Source organism: Malania oleifera, chromosome 12 (genome assembly GCF_029873635.1).
Source record: "Malania oleifera isolate guangnan ecotype guangnan chromosome 12, ASM2987363v1, whole genome shotgun sequence".
Taxonomy (NCBI): Eukaryota; Viridiplantae; Streptophyta; class Magnoliopsida; order Santalales; family Ximeniaceae; genus Malania; species Malania oleifera.
The window spans coordinates 4100213-4123488 of NC_080428.1; the positions used below are offsets into that span (position 1 = coordinate 4100213).

At 37.8% G+C, this 23276-nt stretch overlaps 1 protein-coding gene across 2 annotated transcripts in view; it reads left to right on the forward strand.

Moving 5' to 3' along the window:
* Nucleotides 1-3616: 3616 nt before the first annotated feature.
* The window catches only part of LOC131144890 (isocitrate dehydrogenase [NADP]-like), a 28939-nt gene continuing 9279 nt past the window's right edge, over nucleotides 3617-23276 (forward strand). The window contains exon 1 of one of the 2 annotated variants that reach the window (XM_058093823.1): nucleotides 3617-3988. In XM_058093823.1, coding sequence (XP_057949806.1) covers nucleotides 3940-3988 — 49 coding nt within the window. In that variant the 5' untranslated portion in view covers nucleotides 3617-3939. The remainder of the gene's footprint in view (nucleotides 3989-23276) is intronic. The other variant, XM_058093824.1, reaches the window with a different exon arrangement.

The window sequence follows — 23276 nt, forward strand, 5'->3', positions numbered from 1 at the left end:
TTGAGATTATTTCTTGGGACCAAGCTTCCTTGATAAGTTTGTTAAAATCAAGGTGGAGAATCGAAGTCGCCTTAAAACAAAATAGTTTATGGGTAGGGACAAAAATGTTGCTTTATAGTGAAAGGAACAGTGGAGAGTGGTTAGAGTGAGTTCTAGGAAGGTGATGAAAAAAGGCATATACAAAAAGAATATGCCAATTAGGATTGGTAAAAGCCCTATCCAAACGAACAACCATTGGAAGAAATCCTAATCTTTGATGAAAAAAAGTGTATTCTTGACCTTTAAAGCCCAAATCAATGAAAACCCTAGGCTTTTCAAAAAACCTAGACCACCAGAGGATCTTTCAGCCTTTGGAGTGTCGAACAACATGGAGGAAGGAGTGTTTGAGAAGAGGCATTTATATCACATACTTTAACCACACTGTATGCATTCCTTCAGAGATACACCAATAATAGACCATCCTTCTCTTACTCCATATAATGAAAAAATGGATTTAATTTAAAATAAGAGAAGGATTGTCTCTAACTTGAAAATAAGATTTTATCTATCAAGTACTCGAATGATAATCCTTTGTATCTTCAAATCTTAGTGGAACAAAAGTATTTTGATAGTTTACAACAACCATGGTGTAAGACGATCATTATTAAGTTATTAGGTAAATCCATTGGTTATCAATTCTTAAAGAGAAGAATAAAGCAACTTTAGAAACCAAAAGGGGAGATGGATCCACTAGATTTAGGTAATGAATATTTTGTAGTGAAGTTCATCTTAGACGAAGATCTTGATAGCATCCTCATTATGCATCCTTGGCATGTTCAAGATCATTATCTTACCATTAGGAGATGTGATCCTAACTTTACTTCGTTCATGGCTTCCATAGATATTGTGATGGTATGGATTCGATTCTCAAAAATCTCAGTTGCATGTTATGATGTTAATCGACTGGAAGCCATTGCATCATGTTTTGAATCTTTTGTCAAAATAGATCCAAATACTTGATTGGCTCTTAAAGGATGCTTTGCCCAAGTTTGTGTATAAGTGGAACTATCTAAGCCTCTCATAGCTCAATTCTAGTTCAATGGTCATTGGCATCAGGTGGAATATGATGGCTTGCACAAATTGTTTTCTTCGTGGTTGCTTTGGACATGAAACGAAAGTGTGTACTACTATGGATAAGACATCGAAATTCCCACCCTAAAATTTATTCAGTGAACGAACACATGCAAAAATTCAACCAACATGTATCAATGCAGTGGAGGATTATTGTAGATATGATCCGTGTCAACCTTCAATAAACAAAAATGCTAATTGTTATAGCCCTCGATGATTACGACAACGCATAATTGTTGCAATTTTAAAGGCATTATTTCATATATCAAGGAGGGCCTATCCAAGAAATCAAATAAGTAGCTGTAAATCTCCAAATAAATAAGGACGAAGTTTGCATTAATGACAAAATTCAAGTGCAGAATTGGGAGGCATTAAATGGTCAAACTGGTAAAATCAAAATTTGATTGGTGGCAATTCCATTGTGCTGCAATCGAAATCTCACGCTCTCCAATTTTGGCAATAAATTGAAATGTAACATTATTGTACTAAAAGAAAAATACACTTACACCCCTTAAATTATATTACAAATGTCTCTTAAATTATTTAAAGCAATACTAAATCTCATCAAATTATTAAAAAGGTGATCAAGTTAAGATCCATTAACTAAAATATTAAATAAATTTATTTTAATTTTACTTTCCATCTAATTTGACAGCAACTGCCTGATGACAAGAATTAAATAACCCAAAATTATATGAATTGTTGTTAAGTTTTAAATATCATTTATACACTATATATAAAAATAAATTTTATTATATGAATAAATAAAAATTATTTCTTTCATTAAGTTAATTATTTCTTTAATTAAAATTTTTGGATAGTATATTGTAAGTCATAAGTAAAGATTGCAATATATAATATATGCTTTTTTTTTTATTAATGTATATTATATTAGCCATGTAATGTGGATATAGTGTATTTTTATTTCATAAAATTAATTATCTTATTCTTCAAAATTTTACCCTTTTTTATTATTATAATTCAATTAAGTTTTCTATTTTTATATGCTATTTCTTTAATTGTTTTGTCATTTGCGCCCTAAAATAATTTCTTCTCTCTCTCCCCTCATGGGCATTTTCGCCTGTTAATTTCTTATTAACCATTCACCTGTTATATGCATTACAATAGCCTATTATATTTAATTATTTTTTGTTAGTAAATTAAGTATTTTACAACCAATGTAATTGTTTAGGATAGACTTGGCCAAAGGAATCAGTTCAAATAATTCGTGGTAAATTAGACAAATTATCATATTAGAAAATTATAATTCATATTTAACTCAATTAATTGACAGTTTTTTTATCATTTGGATCTGATAATTTATGGTGAGTGACGGATAATCATGGTGGATGACGAATAATTCGTCAGTTTTATCTCAAATATAGTTTTTTTAATCATTTAATGAATAATTTATTTCGTAACACAATAATTAAAGTATTTTTAAGATTATAATTTGGTAAATACTAAATATTTAATGACCAATAACATAATTATATATATATATATATATATATATATATATATATATATTGTTAGATTATATCCCAAAGGATATGTCCCACATGAATAACACATGAAAATTTTCATATTATGAAATTTATGAATTTATATATATTCTAGATCATGAATTTATGGTTTTTTGTTTTCATCACGAGAAGGGTATTTGGACATGAGTTTGAGTAGGGGCGTGGGGCAAATCCAAAAGCATATATACTAGTGCAAGAGTTGGGAGTGTGGAATTGAACTTTGGTCAGTTGAACTTATGTTAGTTGGTTTGATGCTTAATAAATATAGACATATAAAGTTATGTATGAATTTGAGTACTAGTTGTTAATGATATTTCTCGAAATGAGTCAATTGATACATGTAGGAGCACATAAAAAACTTTTAAATCATATTTGATATATTTAATATATAAATCGATTATGAGTTGGTTTAAGCGAGTCATATTCAATTTGAATTAACATATTTTATTTATTTATTTATTTATTTTCACATAGAAATTCTAGCCACCAACAAGCCCTTTCGATTCCCTAGTGTGACACCAAAGTTACGGATCAACGTCTCCCCCTAGGTTTTGCTAATTAGATAAAGTCCGAAATGTGGACACGACTTCCGTGTATCAGTTAAACGTTTGGCCAACTCGATCCCCGGGATATATTTTCATTACCATCCACGATCCTCGCTAACTCATTAAAAACTCTCACTATCCACGATCCCCGCTGGCTCACAAAGCTAACTCTCACCATCTATGGTCTTTACTGGCTCACAAAGTAAATTCTCACTATCCACAGGTACTGCTGACTCCGTGAGTATATCTACTTGAAATTGAATCCCCAATGCTCCTTCTTATGTGCTGATATCTTTTCACCACGTCATGCCCGTGAGAGTTATTTTATTTATTTTGATAAGCCTAATTTAGGGGTATAAATATATTATTTTAAAAGTTTAGGAAAACATTTGTAATTGGTAATATAATTTAAGGCAATGTTGTAAACAATTATTCAAGGTTAAGTAGTTAATGAATGGTTCTTTTTAAGAAGGAGATATTTTTTATTGTATGATATTTTTTAAATTCAATTTCGTTCAAGATATCTTTAGAAGGGCGGTTGCCTAATTTACTGATTAAATAGAAATCTGGAATCCCCCGGAGAAACAACCGTTGCAGTGCTTAATCCTTCTGCAATTCTGGAACTCCTTCGCTGGCAGGCGCGCCGCCGACGACATCTTCGAATCTCCGTCGACTGCTCCTTCTCTTCCTTTTTCTCTCTGTGAAGTCAAAATTAATCATTCAGGCTTTCAGTGTGATCAACTGCAGCCGGCAGAGAAATGGGATTTGAGAAAATCACGGTGGTCAACCCCATCGTTGAGATGGACGGTCAGTTCTTCAGCTTTCTCCTAATCATTGCAGCTTTTGTCTCTCTCCCCCCCCCCCCCCCCCCCCCGGCGGCGCGGCGGTAATAGGTGCCAAAGTTTTATTAGTTATCAAGTTCTTTAGGCAAGCAGAAACAGTGCTTGGGCAGGCAGAAGGAGAAGAAAAAAAAGGAGGTTCTCTTTGATCATAAAATTCTGATTAAGAGTAAGAGTAGAAGTCGAGGAATATTGAATGGGGCGGGGATCTACCAGTGTAGCAAAGGCTCAGAGTGTGGGTCAAGTCGCAATTGAAACACATTGATTAGGCTGCTGTTAAGGCATAAAGGATTTGAGTGACACTTACTATCAATTGTAAATTTTTAGTGTGGCAGGCCCTGCATAAATGAACGAAAACAAAGATTGTGGGACTGCGGTCACCCTTATGAAGTGAATACTGCCTAATGGATTTTGGGTGATATAAGGATTTTTTTTTATTTTTTATTTTTTATTTTTTTTATTTTTTGAACAAGAATGGTAATCCTCACCTAAGCAATTACGTTGTTAAGTGTCATTGAAATAGTGGTAGGTAAGGTGTTAGCTTGGAGATTAAGAAAGGCTTTTGGGCAGTATTGTGGCAAAGAGAGAACTGCAAGGAGATGCAAATTCTCAATTCAGTAATACTTGTCAATGAATCATTCTACTCTAGAATCAAGAAAGGCACTCCTAGAGTCACTTGCAAACTGGTAATGGAGAAAGCTTAGAATCATGTGGAATTGAGAACTCCTTATTTATGTGATGCATAGGATGGATTTTGGCACCATCTGGAGGGCTTGGACAAGGAACTGCAATAGGCCTAGGGAAGAAATACTTTTGCAAAAACCATCATTTAAGCACAAGTAATATGTTAGAAAAGAAATAGCATTTGTTTAAACGCTAGATACATACAACTTTTTCTCATGTCAAATCAGTCCTATTTCACACTTTTTGGACCAAATATTTGCACCAACAGAAACACCTGCTTTGTGTCTTTATTCTAACTTGTCATACATGTCAAAAAGTAGCATTGTTAGTGTTGTTTCCTTCAGTCCAATTGAACTTGAAATTGTTACGGAAGTGGGGTAAGCAACCACACACTCACTAGATATTCTTAATTCTCCCTTAATCATCACTTTAAGATGTGATTTTTTTTATATGAATGCATAATCCTATTGTCATGAACATATTCCTTATTCTAAGCAATCTCTTTATCTAGAGCTACCTTGAAAAGGCATCCAAATGTACACAATTCAACATATTAGGGCGATGTAGTACAACATCAAAGATATACAGCCATGAGAGAATGTGGGAGAGAGGGGAAGAAGTAGAAGAAGAAAAGAGGAGAAAAGTGATGTGAGACTCCTCCCCACCCCAAGAATCTCAATTCTAGGTTGTCTTGTGCCCCCCCTCCCCCCCCACAAGGCACAGGTAGTGGGGTACCACCCACCCTATTGGGACATGCTGTCCCTGGCATGTGTCGTCACCACACTTCTGGCCGGGATTTAGTTTTGATACCATTCTGTAACACCCAGACCCACTACAATGATATTGTCCACTTTGGGACAAACCGCTTATGGTTTTTAAAACACGTTGTGATCCAGATATATAGCTGGAGCCCTTCTCCTCCTTGAGCGATATGGGACTCAAGTCCATTTCCCAAGGAGGAGAAGGACCTTGGCTACACATGTGGGTTTGGGACCTCCACCTGCCACAATGGTTTTTAACCTTGACAGGTTTGTCCCGAAGCGGCTAGTAGGTTCAGGTGTTGAAACATGGCATCAAAGATGGATCTTGATCGAAAGTGTGGTGATGACACATGCCTAGGACAACATTTCCTAGTAGGGTGGGTGGTACTCACTATCCTATGTTCCGTGGAGGCAAAAGACAACCCAAAATTGAAGTCCTTGGGGTGGGGAGGAGTTTCACATCGCCTGGGGAGGAGAATGACTTTGGCTGTATATGTGGGTTTGGGACCTCCACTTGTCACAATGCGTAAAAAGCATGAAGGGTTCGTCCCAAAGTGGATATATAGGCGTTACAATATAGGAGTCCCACATCACTCGAGGAGGCGAAGGGCCTTGGCTTTATATGTGTGTTTCGGATCTCCGCCTATCGCAACTTGTTTTAAAAATTGTATGGGGTTCATTCCAAAGCAGACAATATTGTGGTAGTTGGTCTAGGTGTTACAAAACAAGTGCCAATTTCCAGCTTGGCCATCTACCACATAAGTGGAAAAACCCTTTGAAGGATCTAAGCCTTTCACCCAAGTGAAACAGAATCCTTACTTGCTAAAGTTTCACAATATAATAGACACAAACAACACACTATGCCATAACATATCTAGCTATTTCACATAACATAGATTCACGCAAACACGGGCTATTCCATAGCAAACAAGCACCATTGCCCTTACAAGATTAATATCCATCCTTTTGTTGCATTTAAATTTCCTAACTACTTACAAAATATGCAACTATGAAACCTGAGGCTAACGAGATCACATATGATATTGTATCTATTATTTAGAAAACAACAAGAAGCTTACAATCCTTGATTTTCCCCAAAATCCATGGATGAATAAATGAAGATTTAGAACACCTACTTTAGATTTTCTCCAATTTATTTTGATTTTCCTTTTAATTTTCTATATTTTTCTTGATTTCTGCAGAGTTTTCTTTTTCCTCCTTCCTCTATTTAGAACTAGGGTTTGTAGTAAATTATAATAGGTACAATGAGTTGTTACTAGTGTTGCTGTAGCTGGAAACATATTAGGATAGCAACAACTTGCAGCAAGTGGGCTCTGCAATGCTGCCAGGTGTGTGCCATGTATCCAGTCTTGGCTCAGCATATGCACTGTTGTTTTTCTATTTTAACCCAAAATCATGTGTTACTTAAGTTTTAACATGGGTTCTCTTAGTGTCATTTCATCAAAGCCCCTCCTAATAATAAATTAAATAAAATTCCATTATTTATTAACTTAATCAATGCACAACATGCCCACGGACCCCCAAAATGGGATTCAAGTAAGGGCCATGTGGCACTCGTTGAGAGCTCTCCCTTGATAAGTCAGTCAAATCTCATACATTCAAGCCTGCAAGCACGAGCACCAGGTGAGTCTCAATACTCAAGAAAAACAAGGAACAATACGATATCACACGAGCAATATATTCACATACACGAAATAAGGCTATAACAATAAGGAATATCACAATCCAAGGCAACAACACACCATAATGAAAAGGACTACTTGTGTTATTCAAATCCAAGAGAATAATCATACAAATGTTAACACAGATAATCATATATTCATTCTAAATCCTTGGAGAATACAATTATAGCAGCATCTCTCTCCCTCTTTTCCCCATTACGTTGTCACTCCCTAACATCCTCCCCCACTCATTTTATCGACGTTCTCGTTGATGTGTTGTAGGAGGCATTCTCACTCTGCTGATGTTGAAGCTGATGTCGTTATCTTTGAATTTTTGAAATCTTCAATCTTTTGTATGGCATGTTGAAGGTTTTCTGCCTTTTCCCAACTATTCTCTTCTTCCTCCAACCCCATCCATTGAACCAGATATTGTTGCTATTGACGACCTTCTGCATTGACGATTCTGTCTGCAATGATCTCCTGGACATCTTGGTTTACAGGTTGCCTTCTGGAAATTGTTGATCTCCTTATGTTTTGTCGGTGCGGATCTGCTTCATCTGTGTGGAATGACTTTAAATTGCTTACATGAAACACGAGATGGACTAGTCGTCTGTGGCTTTTCATCCACTTTGGTTGTTCAAGTCGATAAGATGCATGTCCCACCTTCTCGATCACTCTGATTGGACCTTTGTAACGGTGTAAAAGTCTTTTATCCTTTCCGCGAAGAAATCAAAATGTCTTTGGCAGCACTTTTATAAGAACCAGATCTCTAGTTTCAAATTGTTGTGGCCATCTCCCTTTGTCAGCCCATTTCTTCATGTGCTTCGATGCTTTTTCTAACTAAGTTCGGGTGACTTTGATGTTTTGCAACCAATTCTTTGTGAATTGGTATGCTTTCGGGTAATTTCCTTTGTATGGACCATCCAGAGTGTGCGGGAGAATTGGTTGTTGACCTGTCACAATCTCAGAAGGGCTTTTATTAGTCGTAGAATATTTCATAGAGTTAAAACAGAATTGTGACATGTCCAGTAAAGTAACCCAATTCTTCTTATTTGAGTTAACAAAATGTCGTAAGTATTCTTCCAGCATCCCATTAAAACATTCGGCTTGACCATCTGTCTGCGGGTGGTAGCTGGTGGATAGATTAAGGTTTGAACCCATCAAGTGAAAGAGTTCACTCCAAAATCCCCCAGTGAATCTGACATCCCTATCACTGATTAGGCTTTTTGGAACACCCCAATATTTCACCACATGCTTGAAGAATAGCTGAGCTGTCTTCTCTGTTGAAGATGGCTTCGAGATTGGTACAAAAGTTGCATACTTTGTAAACCGGTCAATTACCACCAAAATTGTGTCATACTCCTCTACTTTTGGCAATGAGGAAATGAAATCCAAAGAGACTCTCCCATGGCTTGGCAGGAACTAACAATGGCTCCAACAAACCTGAGGTCTTCTTTCTTTCCACCTTATTTTGTTGATAGATCAAGCAAGTTTTGGTATAACTCGTCACATCATCTTGCATATTTGGCCAATAGTACCCCTGTGTAATCAATGCATGAGTTTTTCGCCATCCCGGATGACCAGCCCACAATGTATCATGACATTCTTTTAGTAAAGTTTTCCTCAAGTTTCCAGCTTTAAGCATATAGACTCTCCTGCCTTTAGTCATTATCAGTCCATCTTCTACCCAGAATTGTCGTGTCTTCCTTTCTTCTATCAGTTTGCTCAGTGTCTGCGCTTGCTGGGCTGTACTTAAATGTTGCCTGATAAAATTCTTCAAAGATAATGTCACTCTACTAATTGATAAATGACTTATGAGTTTCAATGTTGCCAATTCGGTTTTTCTGCTTAAAGCATCAACCACTTCATTCGTCTTCCCTGCTTTGTATTCAAAATCAAAATTAAATATAGCTAGCTTCTCTTGCCAACGGGCTTGTTTTGAAGTTAGTCCTAGTTGAGACAAGAAGTGAGTAACGGCCACATTATCAGTTTTTACCACAAATTTAGACCCCAAGAGATAGTGCCTCCACACCCGAAGACAGTGTACCACCGCAAGAAGCTCCTTTTCTTGCGCTGTATAGTTCCGTTTAGCACCATTTAATTTTCTACTTTCAAAAGCAATTGGATGCCCTTCCTACAAAAGAACTCCCCTTAACGCAAAGTCTGAGGCGTCTGTTTGTACTTCAAATGGCTTTGTCACATCAGGAAGGATTAGCACAGGATCTCCTACATTCTTTTCCTTTAATTCAACAAATGCTGATTGGCACTCTTCTAACCACCCCCACGGTACTCCCTTCCTGAGTAAATTTGTTAACGATACAACTCTTCTAGAGTACCCCTCTATAAACTTTCGATAGTAGTTGGTTAGGCCCAAGAAGGATCGCAGTTCTCTAACGGATGTAGGTGCTCGCCGTTCATTGATGGTTTGTACTTTAGCTGAATCCATCTGTATCCGACCCTCTTCAATGATATGCCCCAAGAATTTAATATGCTTTTGAGTGAAAGCACACTTCTCCCCTTTTACATATAACTGATTTTCTTGGAGTTTTTGAAAAACCTTCCGAAGGTGATCTTTATGTTCTTCTAATGATGCGCTGAAAACCATTATGTCATCAAGGTAAATGACGACAAATTGATCAAGGTAGTCCCGAAAAACCTGATTCATTAAAGAACAAAAGGTAGCAGGTGCATTTGTTAGCCCAAAAGGCATGACAAGGAATTCAAATGCTCCATACCGGGTGATACAAGTGGTCTTTGGTTCATCTCCCTCTACAATGCACACTTGATGATATCTCGATCTTAAGTCCAATTTAGTGAAATATTTAGCTGTACTTAACTTGTCAAAAATATCGGCAATCAGTGGAATGAGATACTTGTTGTGAACCGTCACCTTATTAAGAGCTCGATAGTCTACACACAAAAGCAAACTGCCATCTTGTTTCTTCTAGAATAATATTGGGGCCCCAAAAGGTGCTTTTGATGGGCGGATGAATCCTGCTATAATTAGATCATTTAGTTGTCTTCTAAGTTCAGCTAACTCAAGCGGCGTCATTCGATAAGGGGCACATGCTGGCTGTTTTACCTTTGGCAAAAGCTCAATTTCGTGGTCAATTTGTCGTCGAGGTGGTAAAACCCTAGGTAGCTGTTAAGGGATTACCTCCTTGAACTCTTCTTAAACTTAATTTCAACTAGATATTTCTCTATCTCTTCATTTTCTGAAACTACCGGTAGAACCACGAAAGAAGGTTCTCCCCTTTTTACTCCCTTCTTGAATTGGAGGGCTGAAAGTAACTTCCTCTCATCGAAATTGTTGTAGGCTGCGGGCATCACACAAGGTGTATCTCCCATTATCACAAGACAATCCGCAGCTGGGATGGGCATTGAGCGTGTTACTTTAAGAAAATCCATCCCCAATACCACATCAAAGTCATCGAGGGGTGCCACAGTGAAATCGATTGTTCCAGACCACGACCCTATTTGGCAGGCTACTTTAGGTGCCACTCCCACCATGGTTAACGCTTGAGAATTTATTGCTTTTAACTTCTCCACATCCTTATCTACTTGTAATTCTATCCGTTGGGATTCTGAATCAACAATGAAATTATGGGTGGCTCCTATATCAATCATGGCCTTGATTTTCTTTCCATTCAAAAGTACATCGACGTACATTAAGCCCTTCTCCTGAGATTTGTTGGTAACTACTTGGCGCTCTAATGCTCCCAAAAATCTCAATGCTCCCACCATATTCTGTTTTTCTTCTGGGATTACTGTCGGGGTTTCGGTTTCCCCTTGAACGGCCTTTAGAGTATTCAAAGCCTTTCGTTTAGGGCACTCCGCCACTCGATGCGGTCCCATGCAAAGAAAACATGAGACCGGCAACTGACGCTCTCCACCACCTATTCGTCCGCCCCTTTACTCCCTAGTCCCTATTCATGGGCGCTCTTTTATCTTTCCAAGAACTATTTGTTTCCCTGTCCCTTCCCCCATTTATGAGCTTATACACTTTATTGGGTCTGGGATCATTATTGGTGGACGTGGGGAAATTTCGCTTCCCAGAATTGTTTGAAAAATCATCCAACTGTTTAGCAGTAGCGAGAGCGGAAGAGAGATCACTAGCACCTTGCCAGCGTAGTTCATTCTTTCGCCATGTCTTCAAACTGCGGAGAAAATGAAATAGTCTATCCGATTCGGTCATGTCTATGATGTCCAATATCAAGGCCTGATATTCTCATACATAACTCCTTATTGAGCCGGTTTGTTGCAATTCCATTACCTACCGTGTTATGTATTCCACATTTTCTGGGTAGAATTGGGTCTTCAACGCTTGTTTCAACCCCTCCCAAGTATTAATGACACACTTATTGTGCTGAATATCATTCCATTTAGTTTTCCACCACAATTTGGCATCCCTAACTAGGTATACGGTTGTCATATTTACCCTGTCCACTTCTAAATCCACTCGTGAGCACATGAAGTAGTGCTCCATATCAAAGAAGAAAATATCTAGTTCCTTTGCATCTCATGAACCCCCAAAACTTTTAGGTTCCGATACCTTCAATCGAAAACCCTCACTTGGATCTGCAATCGGCCTTCGGGCTATCTGTGCCATTGCATTCACTTTCACCGTCATCTCTTGTAAATCCCTCTGAACTTGGTCCACGACACTTTGGGCATTGCCCATCTCCTTCAAATCTTCCTTCAAAGCAATAATTGACTCCTTAACATCTTCTGTAAGGAAACCAAAATCATTTGTTAGCTCCCGTAAGGAGGCCTCAAGCTCTATTGGCTCTCCCCGTTGGGACAAAAGAGATGGCAATATGACTTCAATATGTTCCAACTTACTCTCAAAGGCTTCCAACTGCTCGATACTCCTTTGGAAGGCCTCAAGCTCTCTTGGCCTTTTCTCTAGGGATTTCACACGTGGAATGAATTTTTCAAGTTCCTCAAGTCTCTCTACAAATTTTGATACCCCATAAAGATTTTCTTTGGGGTTTTCTTCAGCAGCCTCAAGCTTTGTTGGCACGCATTTCTCCTTTATCAATGTTGCCACCAACCCTTAGAGTTCACAGCACGTTGTCTCCAAGGTTATAAGTTTTGTCTCAAGTGCCTCAATACGCTCTACTTTTCCCGACTTGTTTCTCATATTACCACTCGTGGTGCTCGCATACATTGTGCTCTGATATCAATTGTCACAGACCCCCAAAATGGGACACAAGTAAGGGCCGTGTGGCACTCGTTGAGAGCTCTCCCTCGACAAGTCAGCCAAATCTCACACGTTCAAGCCTACAAGCACGAGCACCAGGTGAGTCTCAATACTCAAGAAAAACAAGGAACAATATGATAGCAAACGAGCAATATATTCACATACACGGAATAAGGCTATAACAATCAGGGATATCACAATCCAAGGCAACAAAACACCATAATGAAAAGGACTACTTGTATTATTCAAATCCAAGAGGATAACCATACAAACGTTAACACAGATAATCATATATTCATTCTAAATCCCTGGAGAATACAATTATAACAGTATCTCTCTCCCCCTTTTCCCCATTACATTGTCACTCCCTAACACTTAGAATAATTTCTTTCAACACAAGAAAGAAAATGCAGCAACTGTATTATTTGGGGTAGCATCTAGGATCTGCAGCCAAGGAGAATGCAGGAGAGATAGAGGGGAAGAAGAAGGAGAAAGAGGGAAGAGAAGAGAGAGGAGATACAAGGGGAAAAAATCACACGTTCAATTTCAATTTCAAATTCAATGCCAACTTCTGCGTGGCTTTCACACAGTATTTATAAGAGAGCTTCTAGTACATGAAATTACACATTCACCCCTAAAACTAGATGAAATTACATACCCTCTAAAATACACAAATATTACAAATCAGCCCATAAACTACATAATCCTAATACAAGCAAACTAAACACACATGATTAAACAACTAACTAATTAAGCACATTTGGGTTTAGAATGCCATAATTCTTTGACCCTATTCTTCAACATACGCCTCCAAGTTGAGTCGAAATGGTTCATCCACATACTCCCTTCTTTTCCTACACCAATTCCCTCTTGAAAAAAATCGACTCCATTGAGTTGGTGGAAGTTCCAAGGAGTCCATCACCATTAATAGAATCATCTCGCTTCATAAGAAGGAATTGGTAGTATGCTTAAACTTGGTGAGTGGAAGAGCTAGAGATGGCATCAACTTATACTTCTTGTTATCAATGAGAGGGAATAAGAATTCTCTTATTCATCATGCTTAACTTTCCTATCAAAGAACCATGGATGGCTCATGGCCCAAATGGTATGACAAATTTTGAGCAGAAGGATATCACATTGCATTGTCTCCACAATGGAACCAATTTTGAAGGTAAGCAAGCAGCCGATCATGGACCTTCAAGTTGGTTATTCACCCAAACAATTTTATATGGTTTAGAATGAGGCTCAACTTCCAAATTTAACTTCTTCATAGTTTCTTCAGAAACTACATTTGTGCAAGTGTGCAACTACTAGGATCAATGACCATAGAACGAAGTTGCTTTCGGAATATCACCTGAGTTTGAAAGATGTTGGTTTGCCTCCAATCCTCTTTTTCGTCAACCTTGTGGGAAGAGAGCATATTTCAAAGCACTAAACAGCTTTTAACATTGCCATCATCGTTAAGTTACTTGGGATTTCTGTTTCAGCTTCAACTATCTGAGTGCCATCATCATCATCGTCATCTTTTTTTTTTTGGTGGGAAACAGCCATAACTTGGTTAGGACTTCGTGCAGCTTGATACCCAAAACCTTGACATTTAAGGCATTTGAGTGATGGTTGGGCCTTACAAGTTGTTTCAGAGGGGCTTTCAAAGCAGTATTAGTTTGGATTCCTTTACCTAATTGCTCAACTATCTTCTCTCATACAACTCTCTCTAGTATTCTTCTCAAACCGAATGGTTGATGTTACTCTAGGAGGATTATGTTGCATATACTCCTCAATTTGAGTGGTGGTAATCTCAACTGCATCTCCAATTGCAATGAGACGACATGCAGCAAGCTTTGAGGCAATGGTTGGCTGCAATGCTTTCTTGTGAAAAGCTATTATCACATCCTCTTTCCATTCTATGTTAGCACCATAGAACCTACTAGTGTACTCTATCATTATCTTTTCTTCTTGTTTCAAATCAAAGAGTTAGAGATGAACACACCACTGATAATAGGGAGGCACAAATTGCTGCTGCATGGCTCAATTCATCTCATCACATGTTATAATCTCACCAAATCTCCTTTTAAAGATCTTATATTGTTAAATCCATCAAATTAAAACAAATCCCTTCAATTTTCATTTATCCGAATACAACTTTCTAGCGTCATGCATGTCATACCATCATAAATAGTACTCTGAAGAATTCTCTCAGTGATCAAATTCATTAGGAGAACCATCACCATTAAAATCTGAGACTTGTAGTTTAATTCCCTTGCTCAAATGATCATTTCGGCCTTCACACAATTCAAAAGTATGCAGGATAGCAGCTATTCCACAATCTTGTTTGGTACGAAAATCCATGAGCCTTTTACCTAAGGCTGCAACTGTGGTTGTTACGATTCAAAGCATTGGTCATAGTCTCCAAGGCATTTTCCATGTTTTGTACCTTAGCGAATAATTGTTTCACCTTTGCAGATAATTCAACATTAGTCACCTTGTTGCAAATTTGCAATTATATATTACCAAAGACCCTTAAACTAACTATCCTTAATCTATCTTTGCAAACCATGGATACGATTCCCAATGTGCAAGAAATATACTCAATTCACACGTGGTCTAGAGTCCATGCAGAAATTAAACAAATTTACAAAGAAAATTCACAAAGGCAGCGATGCAAACTGATTTTTATTGCTGGCAGTGGCAAATCAACACTTCAAAGTGTTGATGGTACACTAGTTCTCCAATTTCTAGCAGTTAATATCAAAATATTGTATTTGTTCACAAAATATCATGCTGCATATCAAAATATAATGGGAGAAAAACAAAAATATCGTGACTGGAGGCAATGCTTGCAAAATTGGAAAATGCAGAAAGTTTCAGTGCAGTCACACACACTTTGCTCCATGTGAGGCACATGTGCTGCTGGTGGTGACCTTCCGGCGATGAAACTTTAGGAAAATATAGATCTCAGGGAGGGGATTACGGTGGTGGTGGTTGTGGTGTGATGAGGAAAACACAGGAAGTTGGGAATTTCGAAGTGGGGTCGGATGGAAATGTTTCAGCTGGTGTGTGGGGTGCCCTCTGGTGGTTAGATGGCTATGAAATTTTTAGGGAAAGGGTTTTGGGGTGTTTTGCTTATGATGGTGTGGGAGGTATTGCAAAAATCTTCTGGGAATGGGATATTTGAAAACTGGGGACACAGCTGGAATTTTGAAAATTTTCATTACTGCTCTTTGATTTTTTTTTTTTTTTGGAAGGAAATTTTAGGGCAGAGAACAAGAAGTCAGAAAACCAAAGAGATATAGGAGTGAGGAAGAAGAAGAAGAATCAGGACAAAATAAAGGATTCAGAAACAAAAAAAGTAAAGAGACAAAATAGAATGGAGATTGGGAGGAGGAAGAAGAAGAGAGGAGGATAATAGTGGGGAAATGGGCGATTAAAATGGAAGAATGGAGATCGAATTTTGGCTTAGAATAGAAAAGAGATGAGGAGGAGGAAGAAGAAGTAGAGAGGAGGATAAGAGTGAGGGGAAATGGGCAATTGAATTAGAAGAATGGAGATCAAATTTCAGCTCTAAGCAATCTTTTCATCTAAAATTACAGTCACAAAACATTCCAATAGCATGCAATTCAATATTTAAAAAAAAAAAAAAAAAAAGTAGTGCTGTCTCAGAAAATTGCAATTTTTATGTCAGAGAAGTGCCAATTTTCAGCTTGGCCAACCACTGCTTAATGCGGAAATTCACTTTGGAGGTTTATGGCCTTTAACGCAAGGGAGACACAATACCTACTTACTCAAATCTCACAATATCACAGCCACAAACAACACATAAAGTGCCAGCTATCTTACATAATAGCAATTCAATGCACAAACACAAGCTATGCCATAGCAAGTAAAACTATCATCATTAGGAGATCAATATTCATCACATTTAATTTTCCAACTAAAACAAAACTTGCAGCTATGATAACCTATGTGCAGACATATCCAGTACTTAGGAATAACAAGCTTAAATATTTCCTTGATAAGATTAAATTTCATGCAAGTTTTGTTATACCATTTTCCTTATGAAAACCTTCTATTTTTATCCAAAATCCCTAGGTACAACAACAACAATAACAAGTCTTAAGTCGCACTATGTGGAGTTTGCTATGTGAATCCTTTTCTACTAATTCACGCGATTGAGGGCATTTTCTTCAACTAACTTAAGAGCTGTTAAATCCTTCCTCACAACCTCATTCCAAGTTATTTTAGGTCTACCCCTTCCTCTTCTAGCACCATTTACAATGATTAGCTCGTTCCTCCTCGGTGGCATACCAGTTGGCCTATGCTTCGAATACCCAAACCATCTAAGCTGCCATGATCGCTTCCTTATCTTCTATTAGTTTTAGGCCTAACTTATTACAATTATGTTCATTTATTAATTTATTCTTTAATATAATATCACTCATCCACCTTAGCATGCGCATTTCGACCATTTTTACTTTTTTAATGTGTTGTTTCTTAGTTGCCTAGTATCTAATCCACAAAACATGACTGGTCTTTTAGCTGTCTTATAAATTTTCCTTTCAATTTTAATGATATTTTATGATTGCACAACACACTCAACGCTCTCCTCCATTTTACCCAACCTGCTTTGACTCTATGTACTACAACATCCTCTTCAACTTCTTCCTCCCCTTGCATAATAGATCTAAGATATCAAAATCTATTAGTGCTGTAGATTTCTCAATTATCAAGTTTAATCTTGTCTTCATTATTCTTCCTTATATGTCTGAAATTACATTTCATATATTCTATCTTATTTCTACTTATCCTAAAACCTCTAGACTCTATAATTGTTCTCCAAAGTTCTTACTTAGATTCTACCCCCTTTTACTTTCATCAATTAAACTAATATCATGTGCAAACATCATGTTCCATGTTATCTCATTTTGGATATTCCTAGTAAGCTTTTTAATCACTAAAGCAAACAAATAGGGGCTTAAAATAGAACCTTGATATACACCTATTGTGATTCGAAAATTTCTAGACTCCCCTCCTGCAGTCCTAATTCTTGTCATTACTTTATCATATATGTATCCTTAATAACATCAGTATATTTGTTGCATACTCCCTTCTTTTCTAAAATCCACTATAGAACTTTCTATGTACTTTACCATAAGCTTTCTGTGTAAGTCAATAAACATATGCAAATTCCTCTTGCTGCTCTGCATGGCTGGAATGGATCAAGAGAGCAGATACTTGTTGCCAGTTGCCTGCCAAGTGTCCCCTTCTAGGCTGGAAACATGGCAGGACAGCAGCAGCTGGTGGCTACAAGGGTCTTGTAGTGCTACCACGGTACCACCTGTGTGCTAGGTGTCTGCGATGCTGCTAGGTGGCTGCTGCTGGTCTGCAGTGCTGCCAGGGGTCACATCTGGTTTCAGCATGCCCTTGCTTTGTTGTTTTTCCCTTCTTTGCCCCAACCCTTATGTTATATATGTTTAAGCATGTCCCTCATAATTTTGTTTCATCTAAGCCCCTCCTGCCAATAATAAATTGAATGGATTTTCCAATATTAATTAACATAATTTTATTAATGAACAACATGGTTACTATGAATTTGTTTAATATAAAAACAAAGAAAAAATCATGCAAATTCCTCAAAGCAATTTAAATTTATTGTGGCCTAAAGGGTATAGTTATCATAGAATATGCATGAAATATTATTTTTTTTTTAATTGTTGATAAACACCAAAAGTTCAGTTTTTTATTATTTTTTTCTTATTCCTTCTCTTAGACAACATAAACTTCATTTTTTTTATTAATATTTTTTTATTCATTCCCTCACTTTTCATTTGTTTGGGAAAGCATACATGAAATATTGTCAAAATTTAAATGTATTTTACTATTTTTCTTGTTGTTCATATATATGCATGTCATTTAGAATTGTTTTTGAAAATTTGTACTGAATCTTATTGTTAGATCACCACTTTACCTAAAAGCTTAGGTTGTTAGGTTGTGGGCCAACAATGTATATCAAGCTTTAACACTCCTCACACATACAACCTGATAGCACATAGCATGTGGAGAGTTAAATACACGATAGATAACACTCATTACGGGAAATACAATAATTTTTTAAAACATCACATAGTAAACTTGGGCAACGCGACTAGTCCCGAGGACCACTTGGTAACTAGCTCTAATGCGATGTTAGATGATCACTTTACCTAAAAGCTTAAGCTATTTGGTTGTGCGCCAACAATATATATATCAAGCTTTAACATTTATGGTTTGATTTGATTCTCAATTCTGATTCACAAAATTTGAATTTAGATTCATGATTCGAATGTTGATTTGACAACTATGCACTATGGTATGAAGGTGTACAAGTGCCAATTACCAAAGGAGGGGAAAGGTAAGAAAAATCTGCTTGTAAATAGTTGAATGAATTGAGGGTTGTGCTCAAAGGCCCTATTTGTCTCTCTCTCCCTCTCACGATACTATTCCTCCCCCCCCCCCTCCCCCCGAAAAAGTGCATTTGCTGCGATGAAGAGTGGTTTAGGTTACGATGAGCCGAGCGATTCAGATCGAGGGAAAGTCCTTTGGTCTGCATCTAGACAAGGGCGAGGGGGATCATTGTTGCTCATGGTTGAGAAGAATGATGTTCATAACAGATGGGTTAAGTCATCAGAAGAGGTTGTTTTGTGGTTTGTCGAAGGATTGATGGTTTTTGGTCAAATGGAGAGGGGTTTTCAGAGTTTTCACAAGGGTATTACAAACCTTGGCTGTCGATTAGGTGGATGAAGGTGGGAAAGTTCCTAGAGTTAGGGTCGGGTTGGAATAGTTGGAGATTTTCTGTGTCAATTCTAGGCGGGGCAAAAGGTGGGGGATGGAGAAGATTCGCGAGTGTTTTCTGCAACTTGCCGAAGGAGTTGCGAAAATATTTTAGAGTTATGGTTGTGGATGATCATCCATGTTTCAGATCTTGGAGGCAGGTCATGCTGGAAGGTAATATAGAGGGAGGTGAATTGTCAAGCCCTCTCTGGAGATTGAGTTATGGCAACTGTAAGTAGGATAGGTGCTGTAGGTGTGATGGTGTACTTCGGATAATCGAGGCTAAGCTTTTAAAATCAGCAGTAGGGGCCATTAATTTGCCAAACAAACATAGCCAACAAGTTGTCAAACAGTCAGCAACCTTTGAAGGCTGCAATCTTTGTCAACCAGTCGAAATTGCCTGAGAAGGTAGCTAGGGTTCCGACAGGGGAATCGTTCATTTTGGAGGCTGCTAAGGCTGCATTTAGGAGGGAAGAAGCAAAGAGATATGGGTCAGGTGGTATGATTCTTGTTTTGGACTTGGCCCAACTAATTGATAAGAAGAGTGTTTCTTTTCTATATAAACCGGGCCATTTACTTGAGCAAGCCCAAGACTTAAGTTTATCCAATTTGGGATCTAATGAGGAGTCTAGGGCAGGTCCTCATTCCTTGGGTTCTATTTAGAAGGTAAATGGTGAAGGTTAGGATGTTGGATAAGGAAACAGGGAATGAGAGAAGTCAGAGCTGGATTTAAAGAACGTGAAGGACCAAATTTTAGTCTTTAGAGCTCAGGAAACAAGCAGTGGGAAGGAGGAGGTTGAACTTCACGTTTAGAGTCCATCATTTTGAACTTCAAGTTGGGCTGATCATACTCTGGTACATACCTAGACTATTAATAGTTCAGAGCTAGAATTAGACTATGGCATTAAAAATGAAACAAGGCTAGAAGAGTGTTCAAAAAATGGGGAGGTAAGATGTAATAATCTTGGAGCATTTATGGGGGAGATTGATGATATCTTGCGTCCAAATTTTGATAGATTTGAGGTTAGCAAGGTGTATGCTTGCCGAAAGTTAGCTTGTATGGGCGCCGAGATGAGGAAGTTGTTTGATGAGAAGAGAGATAATTCTAGTGCTACATTGACAAAACTTTTAAGGAGAGACTCTAGAGGAGAATTTAGCATAGTGGAAAACTCTCGTATGAAAAAGGAGGTTGGGTGCAGCAATGAGGAAAGGAAATAAAGGAGGTTAGGAAATGAGGGGATATTATGATTGGAGTGAATTTGATTGTGATGAGGGGTTATAGTTGGATGAGATTTGGAAACAATATGGACACACTTCTAACTATTGTGATGAAGTAGGGTATTTATCTTATGTTCATCCTGCCCTATTAGAAGGTTTGGAGGGAGTGTCTATTTTTGAAAATGGTGGTTTAGTCAACAATTCACAGTGTAGGGATGGAACATTGCCTACTCTTGTGGAAGAAATTCCCAAGGAAGATATAGAAGCTTAGGATTTTTTGGATAAGTTGGATTTAAAGTTGAGAGATATTGGAGGTAATGAGGTTTGCTTGAATGGTGACAAAAGTCGTAAATTGAAGGGGGTCAAAGAGAATTAGCAAGTTTGAAGAGTTAGTGCAAAAAATTGATGTAGACGAGGAATGGAAGCTAATCATGTTTAAAAAAAAAAAGCAATTAAAAAATATGGGGTTTTAAACTAGTTTGGCTTGTCAGTATACGATAGGTCTAGCATCGTGTGAATTGATAGATTTGGATCGATTCTCTAGATTCATGAGATGAATCAATAGATTTAGTAGTGAGTCAGTTGATTTTAGATTCGCTAGTAAGATTCTAATTGATTTGGTGTGGAACTCATATGAATCTTATGAATCGAGTTGTGAATCGTTAGATTTTAACAAATATGAATTGGTCTACCGGTTGAATTTTAAAATGCACACATCCATGCGCACACGTTAGAGCACTATTCATCTTCCTTGTCTTCACAACTCTAGGGTTCTTGGAACCCTAGCTGCCCTTCATCCAATTGCAGTCCACCCAGCGACCGTCCTTGTTGGAGCCTGTTGAGCCATTACACCAAGTTCTGTTGACGCCTGTCACCTGTCGCCAGAGAGCCCCTAGAAGCTGACAGGTCTCACTAGGACTTGCAGACAAGCTTGCATCTTCTTCTTCCTCTCTTTCTCGATGCTGCTGCTGTGCAGCCATGGATTCCGGCCACTTGTCCCTGCTGCATCAACGTCTCCGTGCCCTCTATCTCATCATTGGGACCACCCCGGGTGCTCTCTCTCTCCCTCATTCTTGAAATTGGCTAACTTGCCGATGGCCATCTGCTTGGATGAATTCTGCTAGTGCAAAGAGCTGAGCTCACCCTTCCCCTCTCTTTTCACGACTCTCTCTTTCTTCCTCTCTTCTTCTCTCTTCTTTCTCGCTCTCTCTCTGTCCCTCTCTCTTCTTTGTTTAACACAACCTCGTAAAGCTTTCTTCAATGATTCAAACAAGGACATCAATATATAAAAATAAATTTGAAGAGTGCATGTAGCTTTCTCCTCAATGTAAGCTCTCCTTTCTTTTCATGTAAGCTCATGCTCTTGAAGGTAAAACCCCTTTAAATGTAAACTCTTAGGGTTTTCCTTCTTCTCCATGTGAGTCCCCTTAGCTATTTTTTTTTTCTTTGAACAAAAATCCCTCTCCAAGCTGGTTCACCGAATTTGTGCTTAGAACCTTTTTCTTTGAATTTGTGCTTAGGTTCAATGTATGTCCTCCAATATTGAATGTGAATCCAAACCACCCCACCCCACGTGCAAAAGAATATTGAATATGTCTGTGTGTGAAAACCATGCCTTCCTTTTTATAGAATTTTTTGGACAAGAAAAAGGCAATTGAACATTAAAAATATAGAATTGGAGGCCACAACTTAGTTCAAGCTTAAATTGCAATAACAAGGTTCTAAGGAAAGATAGAGAATCCATAAGTAGTTATTTTTCTAGCCATTCATTGTCCATTATTTTCCAATTAGTTGAGGAATTTTCATAATGTAATCAAATTGACCTCGGACAAAATAGGGTGTCAACAACCCTAATTACCAGGCCCATAAGTCAAATGATCTTGTCAAAGCCTAGGAGCCAGGTGTTATAGCCCATTGGTCTAATCTATCTTCTAATGATTCTTTTAGTTGGGGTTCAGGCAATAGGAAACCCAAGAAAGTTCTTATAGCAGAACAAAGGTTTAAGGGTTGAGCATAAGCAGGGCTGTTTTGGATGGGGATGATGGTGTGAGAAGGAAAATTTAGAGATGGTATGAAGGTGTACAAGTGCCAATCAGCAGAAGGGAACAGTAAGAAAAATCTGCTTGTAAACAATTGCTTGAATTGAACATGTGGGAGGTGAGTTTTTAGATATAAATGATGATACAGATTTTTGTGTCTAGGAATAAAAAAAATTGCACTAAGTCTGACATATATAAAGGAAGTAATTGAATTCAGAAGGAGAACAATGGGGAGGATATCTTGGCTGGGAGTAATAATTGTAAGTATGGGATTCTTCCTACTCCTATGGAGAAGGTTAGTGAGCAAGATGTCACTTCTCAAAATCTTTTGGATAGAATGGGATTGTGAATGGCTGATTTTGGAGGGAATGAAGTTCAATTGCATGGAGCTAAAAGAAGAGCAAATAAAGGTCACTAGAAATTAACAAGGCTTTAGTGCTCTATCAATTATGCAGGGAATGGTTTAAAGTAAGGTTTTCTTAATTGGGGCTTGTTAGTTCTTTTTTTGCTTTGTTTTTTATTTTATTTTTGTTTTTCTTTTGATTTTTTTTCTCTGCTTTGAGGATTTCTTATCTTCTCCTAGATTGCAATTTTCTCCATTCTCTTTCTTAATAAATTTCTTTTGAGATAAAAAAATATATATATGATGAAAATGTTAACAAGTTTCTTTTCTGGTTCATTACACCATTTGGAAGGCTATAGGCTCCTTTAAGATTATGGTATTTATTTGGGTCCCTATTCTTAATAAAGTGAACTCTAGCAAGCTGTTGTAGGGTAGGGGCCTTCTAAGGCTTTATCTCTAGGTGTGTATGTTACTTCTTTGCCAATTCAGGATTTGCTTCTCAACTTTTCCTGCGTTGTT